The sequence below is a fragment of the Limulus polyphemus genome, unplaced genomic scaffold (genome assembly GCF_000517525.1).
Source record: "Limulus polyphemus unplaced genomic scaffold, Limulus_polyphemus-2.1.2 Scaffold1859, whole genome shotgun sequence".
Classification (NCBI taxonomy): Eukaryota; Metazoa; Arthropoda; class Merostomata; order Xiphosura; family Limulidae; genus Limulus; species Limulus polyphemus.
Genome location: NW_013667469.1, coordinates 11405 through 20870, shown reverse-complemented (window position 1 = coordinate 20870; position 9466 = coordinate 11405). Strand labels below are relative to the sequence as shown.

The following is a 9466-nucleotide window of genomic DNA, read 5'->3' as shown; positions in this document are numbered from 1 at the left end:
CCCATTGTGTAGCTTTGTGCTTAATTACAAACAAACAAATCCAGCTAACACATGACGTTCCTACATCGTTGCTAAATAGTTGTGCATCAGTAAAATACATTAATATATATATATTTATATATTCACCATTAAGGTCTAACGTATAATGCATGACGTTGCCAATTTTACCAATTCACGACCATTCAACAACGTCATGTAGAAACGTCATGTGTTAGCTAAGATGTTAGTTAACCATCAAAGCATAGTCGAATAGAAAATTAATGTTGTGGATTATAAAATTATATTAAATTCTAAAATAATTTTATGCAGTGATATTCCATGTAAATTATTTTATGTTATAATAACACTCTGTATTGGCTTGTAATTTCAACACCAGTTGATAATTCTTATAGTTATAAGCTACAAAATTGGCTGATTGACGTGATCAAACAGGGAAATTTATATTACTAATAAAAGCTCAGCAGTAGTTTATTGGTTGTTCAGAGCGAGCTTTTATATCTAAATAAGGAAAGTCTTTTTAATTTAGGAGCGTCATTTCACAAGAGGCTTGAAGGAGAGGGCAAAGAGCTGACCTCGCTTAAAACTCCAAATTCAGCAACTCGAATGAAACTAATATAATCAGAATTACACACTTATCTTTAGGACAGATAATTAGTAAAATAGCTAACTGATTTCTCTTCGTTGTTCTCCATCTCGAAGTGCAATGTTTATACAGATCAAACGAAAGTAAAAAAAAAAAAACTGTTTCATTTTGCTATAACATAATTTACGTATAGGTTTTATTCCGGCCTGATTAGAAATATTTCGTACAAACTGCCATTTGACGCCCCCTTTAATTATTAACAAACTTTCGTTCGCTATACTTTCAATTATTTTAAACATAGGCACAACAACGTCACATTTCTAGAATAAGTGTTGAAGAATACTCGAATTGTTATGCATTTTTAGCATTATTTTGCTTTTTTATCCTCTCTCTTAATCTTGTTTGTTGTGAAACTGACGTGTGAGGGCGCTTACAACGGTAACCAAGTCGGCCTGAGGAGCTCTGGTATGCCATCAGCGCAGTGGTTCCCAACTTTTGCTCCACCATGGACCCCTTTTATTATCTCCCCCCCCCCACGGCCCTTATGTTTTTGAAAGATTTCGCCTACTCAACAAACTGTTTTTATTAACTAATAATTTTCTCGTTCTCCTACTTTTCACTATCAAATAAAAGACATATATAACATATAGAAACAACATCAGTATTAAAAGACTTACTTGTTTAATGAGATGGTATTACATACGCGGACCCCAGGTTGGGAACCACTGCTTTATAGGGTAAGCTAAATGTTGTTAAAAAACTAATATAAAAGTTACACTTCAATTGTTTATTTAGCATTTGTTGGCTTTGTGGACAGCGGCAGACAACAAATTGGGTAGAATTGAAATACTATTATATTCTCATCTAACTATAAACCCGTATTGAGCCAGCAAGGAATGGTGTGATCTACAATATTCTTATTAACGTGACATTACATTACACACATATTATTTATAAATGCCATGCTCCGCCAGCTAAGGCATTCTACATCCTTAGGTTTATTGATTCAAATGACTTATAATCCTTGCGAGTGTGGTATCACCATACTAGGACACTCTTACCTCCTGCAAAACACATATCAAACATTTATATCACAGCCTTACCGCCTGCTCTCTGAATATTTCTAAAATTGATCTTTGACACCCCTCCTTCTCTTGTTTAAAAATAATAATAATACGTCGTCAACTCTCAATAGCGTATCGGGTTTCATCTTCTAGTCATTCATTATGGTCAGTTATCACTTCTGTTTTATCACATCATAAGGCCAAAAAGATCCCAATAAACTATTGGCCAGCCAGCCTCTTGATTGGAACAAAATCGCATAAAATTTATGTAGTATTGCCTTGATTAGACAAAGCTTTAATAACAACTTTCTACACAGAAATTCTGGGAAACGGTGGGCTCTATACTCTTTAGAAGAAAGTTTGTAAACAGATTTTTGGAGAACGAGAGTTTAGGCAACCCATGAGATTTGAAAGAATTGTCGTATTTTAGAGGTGTTTTACTGCTAAACATATTTATGTTCAAATATTGTTACTATATAGACCCGATGACTAATATAATTTAAATTGTAATTTACCCATCGATAAGAGTTAGGCCCTTAGATAAATTAAAGAAAGCCTAATATGAAATTTTAATATTTTGCTGTAACGTGTTTCAGTGACACATGGAATACGTACGAACTCTTCCTCATGCTTAGATATATTTAGAGTTATTGCACAATGTTTAAAGGATAATGTTTTTCTGTCCTTTTTATCCTCGGGAATCCCAGATAGCATGTAAACGTTTAATTAACGTTACACTGACGTTTGATGAAAGGTTACTAAAACGTTCAATCAACGTTATTTTCCTCGTTGATTTAATGTTGATTAAACGTTTACATGCAAAATATCATGTACGGGAGGTGGATCCGAGTGTTCGTCTATGATTTAATATTACTTTTTTTCAATAAATGAATATATATATTGTCATACACCCAATTATTATTACATATTTTCTCTTACCAGTTACTACTTTAATTATAATTGTTTTGACAATGGAAAATTTAGAAAATCAGATACAACAATGTAATGTATACAAGTTTGTTCTTTTTTATGATCAATATATGCTTAATTTCTTGACTTTTTGCAACACATGTAAGTTTAATATATATATAATTCTACGGAGTTTTAATAATCATATTTTGCATAGAAAATTATTGTACCCTACATTTTTTGTTACCAGCTTTCATGTATTTTCTGTTTTCATAATGAAATATGAGAAAGGACAAAGAACTTAGTATAGTTTATAACTTCCAGTCCCAGTGAAAACCCCGAATTCAATTTAAATGCATCATCATGTCACACTGATAATTTTTTTTTTGTTCATCAATTAATTTTCTCCCTCTATCACCCTCAGAGACAAACTTTAGCCATTCTTTCACTTCTTTTTTAATTAGTCATCAGTTGCTTTCGATGTCAGTGGATTCTTTCGCACAGTTCCTGAAGTAATTGACATTTTTCGGATAATCTGTGTGATGGACGATCAGTATCGTTAAATTATGCGGTAAGAAGTGAATTTTTGATTCAAAGCAATTACGACAGCAAAAACAGTTTCTCTAAGTGAAAGGAGTAAAACTTTGTTTGCCCTATCTATGATACTTAAAGTTGGATCAAATAAGTGTTTTGTAGGAATTGATCATTTTGAAATTCTTATCTAACAATGATGAGCTACATTTAGCAGCTCAACATCCTGAATTAAAATACTCACCCTATCTCCATCATAATACCAAACATTTTACAAAGCATTAAAGAAATTAAAATATTATCAATGTTTTTGACACACCTACCAAGACTAATTTTTTTTCAATTATTCTTCCAAATTTTAAATAATTGGACTTTTTGTAACTGTTAGGATATAAGAAAAATTCAAACAGAAAAACCTAGAGGAAGAAACTTCAGACTAGACAAGGTGAGCTACTCATCACTGAAAGTTTACATAGAAAAAAATTGTTAGTACAATTTTAGGGTTTTTTTATTGTTTAATCTTACAACTCTTTTACATTCTCACAAAAAAACTAAGCATACAATGTACAGTGACTCTCAGATAAACTATTTCACATCCAACCATGAATAAAAATCAAGTCTTCAAAGTGGTTATATTATTTACAAAAAACTTACATAGGAATGTAAGTATCATATTTTTATTAAATCACTTCGCTTACTATTGATAATGTTCTTAAACTTAAGTCCAGAAAATACTTGCTTCTCCCTCTTTCCTTTCCACCCTCATTGGTTAAAATGTGGCATAGAATTTGGCAAGTTGCATCTTTAAAAGTGGAGCCCCCCAATTGTGCTTAAATTGTTGATCTGTAAATAGAATACAATACACATGTTTATTAAGATATTTCAAATAACTGTCCTAAGAAGAATTAGGGTTTAATAGTAGAGAAATAAATTTATTTTTTTGTGCAATGTTATTTCATGGGGGAGAATAGAATACTTTAATAAATTTTTACTTTCATAGGCTCCTAAAGTTTTTGTTTTTAAAAAATGATTTGTACAACCATTACTGCTCATAAACAATATTATTGAACAAAATTAATTACTTCTTTTGTTTCATTATCTTAAAGCCAGTTCTGTAAGTAAGTACAATTGAAATATGTAGCGAAATGTATCCAAAATAACTATTTGATCAGTTTTAGTTTTGTTTAAAGAGACTTACAATACATTCTTGGATTTTTGGATAATCCAACTTCACTTCTAAATTGGCAATATCTTCTTCAGTCTGTAGTGGGAATATGATATCTTTTGGCAATTCTGTTGTTTGTCTCACTAAGCCAATTTTCCTCACGAGTTGATCAATCTTGCTCATCATACGAGTTTCATTCTGTTGAATCTCTTGTAATGAGACCTTTATTTCTTTTGTGTTAGTAGGTATCTTTCAGAATCTGCCAGATATAGAAAACCTATTGAGGACTTGCATAAATATGTAATCTTCTGAAACCAAATTGCAACTGCTTTTAATGTTGCTGCAAGGAAAATTTTATTCTGAAACTTTTACCTATGATGACTGAAAACCGTATATCCAGAATAACACAATTAAAAACTATGAATAGACCTCACTATTTTTGCCATGGCTTTTCCAGTTTTGTAAGCCATTAAAACTATGAAGTTTCTAAACTTAATTAAAGGGAAATTAGTTTGAACATCTGCACATAATGAAAGCATATGACACGTCATTCATAGTTACGGTATAATGTGAAAATGATGGCTCTGCTTACATTTTCAAAAAAATTAGACTTTTAGAGAAAAATCGCCTTTAAATCACTGTGGTAGTAATTTATTTACATGGTAATGTTTCGAGCTAGAAACAAGCCTGTCAGTTAATGACAATTACAGGAATAACATTAAACAACAGGCTTGTTTCTGGTTTGAAAAAGAGCATTTGTCTGAAACATTGCTAAGTAAATCAATTACTACGATAGTGATTTAAAGGTGATTTTTCTCTGAAAGTCTAATTTCTGTATTTTATCACCTTTGCATTTTGCTACTTATTTATATTTTTAAGAGATGTATTAGTATCAATTTCTTAAAGATACTGTTCTGGAAATATGACTCAACTTTATCTCAAACTAATTATTTATTCCCATAAATAATGTCCTCCAGTAACGAAGTGGTTTACCCACTGACATTTCTTGAAAATGTTGGAGTCAATTTTTCTAAAGGCATATTCTGACCCATATAATTCCTTCTTCTATAATGTATGTAAGAATCTTTAGATGAGCATGGTTCCTCAGAGATCTTCCTTGACAAATGAGGTGCAGGGGACAGTGACATATTATGTTCTACATGAAAGTGTGGTTGTGAATTTTGTGACAATGTTAGCTGTGGTGGTGGATATGGAAGAGATCTACTGACTTTGGATGGCGGCTATGAAGTGTTTTCTAACTCAACATCAGATTCACTGCCAAAGAGGTGACTTATAGCCCAATGATGAATGAAACCAATGAAGATTAATCAATTTAATTCCACTATTTACAAAATTACTTGAACATGAATTTTAAAATTTGTACTTTACGTGTATGTCAAGAAAGTTTTTTATAAATGCATTCTGTAATATATTATTTATCAACTTGTTATATTAAATTAAAAATCTTTGATTTTATAACCTATTTTTGTTAATTATTAAATCCTCATGTGTGAATTATGATCTACTTCAATAATTAAATTATTCATAAATGACTGCCACTTACTTTCATGTTCTTTGCTGCCATTCACGTATGTGATATGTCTCGGATTCTAGTCGAGACATGTCTTCTGCTAGCTGAAGTTTACTTCATGCTTTGCTGTAGTCATCTTAAAACAAAAAGGCTATTCAGACATACCACTTCACAGAAACATATGAATAGAGGGGTTGTAGGGCTAAGTCAGAATATTCTTAAGCATTTCAAGTAATTTTAATGTTTACAAATCCACATTTCCAAAGTGTAGTTTTTGGAAGAAAAAAATGACATGATAATTGAATGACACACTTTATATAGACCATTTAAATGTCACAGAAACTTGAAAATTTCCCAGTATTGTTGCATTATTACAGAATTTAAAACCACAATCCTGTTTTGTACACTTATACGGTTTCCAAGTTGACTGGTCAGGCAGCATGCAGTTGTGCACTGCTTTGTTCAGCTTTGCAGTACATTTGAATGAAGGTCAGTAGCAGTATATTGTGGTGCTGTTGGAGTCTTTAACAACCCATGATGTAGGTACAACAGCTACTTCTTTGTCAATAATGCATTCCACAACAGAGTACATGATGTGAATGGAGCCTGAATAAAGTATTGGTAATTTTCTGTGAAAGAAAATTCTGATAAATAGCTTAGTACAGTAAACACCCATATAATAAAACAAAAGTGTGCTGTTGAAGGTTAAACCTATAACTTTATTAACTTAATTCAATACCTAACATGCTGTTAAAAAAAAACTAAACATATTTTGGTTCTTACAGCCAACCTTCTTAATTAATATGGGTTGGGGTCAGATAGACTACTTCAAAACAAATACACCTTCAGAACTTAATTTTCAAATACATATTTTTCTTTCTCATTAATGAAAAGATAAATTTTACTAAATGTAACAACAGCTATAAATGTATTAAACATTATAACTTATTTAATATATTTAAACAACGAGTAAGGAAGACATCTGAACTATGAACAAAACCGGAATACAACTGTGAGGTCTACATAAGCATAAATAGAAGCCAGTGTTAATTTTTAAGGTTACAGGAGCACGTGGCAATCTGGTACAATGTAGCACCTAGAAAATTGCTTATAAGAAAATTAGATGTATTTCAATATAAGTATGGAATAGTACAAGTTAAGCTATAAAGTGAACAACATGAGTGAAAATATAAATATCTCAAACAAAATCAATAATTTACAAAATGTATTTCAAGAATAAATAAAAGGAATAATCACAAAATTTTCTTTATTGGACAATATTACATTTTTGCATATGACATCACTTAACCAACCAACATTTATCTCATTGCCAAAGCTGGATACCTTGCATATTCCCAAAACTTTAGACTGTACAGATTAATTTAAAAAATTATAAACTGTAATAAATTTCTAATAAATCAACTGTATTTGAAATTTGATAAAAATGATATTTTGCACAAGAACTATTTCATTCCCAAGTAAAATACAGTTATTTCTAGGACCAAGAGAAACAGTATAATCTTTCATATGAAGTTTTTAAACTGTTTGCAAGACTGAATACCTTGTGACACACAACCTCTACAGTATTGTTTAGATAGAGTTGACGAGGCTGGCTTATTCCATGCAGGCTTTTTGAGTTTCTTTATGTTTTTTGCTAATAATCTTCATATAACGTGTTCTAATGGCTAACTGGGCTTTCTAACTAGATTGGTCAATGTATCCAAAAAATTTTCAAAAGGAAATGCAGGTATGTTATCAAGAGAGCCATAATTTCTTGCATCTTGTGCACAATTTATTAAGTTATGTATGTTGTAAACAACATCTTGTGCAAGATGTATTAAGTTTTGTACGTTGTAAACAACCACGTTAGCTCCATAGAGCTGAGAAAAATGTTAAACAAACAAGACTGGAAGGTCATTATACAGAACACAAATCTCTTTTTTTTTTGGAAGTTTGTAAATACCTACAAAAATCAACATGAAATAATGATATAACATACATGATAATTTTCCTGCCAATGCAACTGGCCCAATATAAAATAAAAATTTCCTCAATTCTGTGGCTTTCCATCTTTTAACTTCAAAGAGTGATCTTGGTTTCCGTGCAAACTCTTTTGGTAATAATGCTTTCATGTTAACAATAATGCTGGATATGCTAGTAATGATGTTGATACCTTGTCTACAATTTAATGGATGCTTCATCCACATCAAAATTAAGTATCTCATAACTCCAAGGCAAACTAAGTGCATGTAATCAAGAGCAAACTGAGTCACCATCCTCAAACCTGTGTGTAGCAGAGGTGAGGGTCGAAGGTGATGTTCTTCATCAGCCATTTCTACAAAAGAAACATCAGTGCACAGAGGTGCAATCACCTCTGCAAATGTCATTCTTCCAGCCCAAACACCATGCTGTGTGCACTTTTCACACAATGTGTATGTGATTTGACATTCTTAATGAAAGCTCTTGCAGGTGCATCACAAATTAATACCGATATTTCAAAGGAAGACCATTTTGTTTCAGTAGATTATATCCTTTAATAAGAACTCAAAATTTCCAGATTTTTTCTCACCAAAATACAAGCCAATGACAAATGAATCCCCAACAAATGGTTTAACAAGCTTTCCTAGTATAGGCCAAAACTGACTATTAGTACTCATAAATACAGGAATGTCATCAATATTTATCTGTAGCAAAATTATGTCAACATCTTGAATATTTGGATTTCGTTCTTAATCTAAAATTATTCCATTAACTATTCTAAAATGGTAATAAGATCCTTCAGAAATTTTCCTAATTTGAGATGCTGTTTCAGAAGTTGACACTGTGCCCAACAGAGTCCTGGGATCTTTTGGTAACTCAGGAAACCTAGATCTCAAAATTTCAAGCAAGGCTGAGAGTTAACCCAAAGTTATTGAATATTTTGTAGCCCAGTCAGCTAGCTGATCAACAATTGTATCAAAATCTCTTTTGCCACTGTTATCAGACCATTCTAATCCTTCTTCTATATCACTGCATGTTTCATCTAAAGAAAGATGTTCAGTTCCCAAAGAATTATTTTCACAGAACTCAACATACAGTGATCAGATCAGACGTAGAGGAAAAATTAGCATGATTTGGTCTAGGGCTTGCTACATTATTTTCTTCATTTATAGGAGAGTCTAAATCCCGAAATCCAGTTTCAATGGGAAATGATAGATTACTCTTAGCAATATTTACGATGTGCTTTGCAACATTTGCATGAAGTCTTCTGTTTTGTCCAATATAACACTTTCAACTATGGCTTTTAGTTTTAGCCAATAACTTCCTTTAGTTAACTAAGTCTTAGACTTAACAGAAATTTAAAATTTTTAATTTCTAAGATATATTACTCTTAACGACTTTAGTAAGGCTTTAGACTGTACCGAGCTATATATTTAAAATTAAAAATAATACTAATAGTCTAGAAATACATAGACATCACACTTATGTTTTACATTACTAGGCAGGGTAACAAAACAAAAAACTACAATGAGAAGGCTGAAATGTTAAAAAAAAACACAAACACCACTTACTTTAAAGTTTAAGTTATATTCAACTTTCAAGCAATACAGCAGACTAACGTGCTTGAAGTTGAACAAAACAGGCCAGAAAAACTACCGCATCGTATTGCTTCGAGTTGTTGCGTCAGCAGTCACATGACTACA

At 31.6% G+C, this 9466-nt stretch overlaps 2 protein-coding genes across 6 annotated transcripts in view; both read right to left on the bottom strand.

Moving 5' to 3' along the window:
• LOC106465178 (superoxide dismutase [Cu-Zn]-like) overlaps positions 1-9433 on the bottom strand; it is a 15760-nt gene extending 6327 nt beyond the window's left edge. Inside the window, exons 1-5 of one of the 5 annotated variants that reach the window (XM_022393020.1) lie at positions 9335-9433; positions 6189-6412; positions 5817-5919; positions 4286-4511; positions 3827-3930 (exon numbers count right to left, since the gene is read on the bottom strand). In XM_022393020.1, the coding sequence (XP_022248728.1) occupies positions 3827-3853 (27 nt within the window). In that variant the 5' untranslated portion in view covers positions 3854-3930; positions 4286-4511; positions 5817-5919; positions 6189-6412; positions 9335-9433. Of the gene's footprint in view, positions 1-3826; positions 3931-4285; positions 4512-5816; positions 6413-9334 lie in introns of all 5 variants that reach the window. The other 4 variants (XM_022393018.1, XM_022393019.1, XM_022393021.1 and 1 more) reach the window with 4 other exon arrangements.
• The window catches only part of LOC106465177, a 2828-nt gene continuing 962 nt past the window's right edge, over positions 7601-9466 (bottom strand). Inside the window, exons 2-3 of the mRNA XM_022393016.1 lie at positions 8303-8511; positions 7601-8230 (exon numbers count right to left, since the gene is read on the bottom strand). Coding sequence (XP_022248724.1) covers positions 7676-8230; positions 8303-8511 — 764 coding nt within the window. The 3' untranslated portion in view covers positions 7601-7675. The remainder of the gene's footprint in view (positions 8231-8302; positions 8512-9466) is intronic.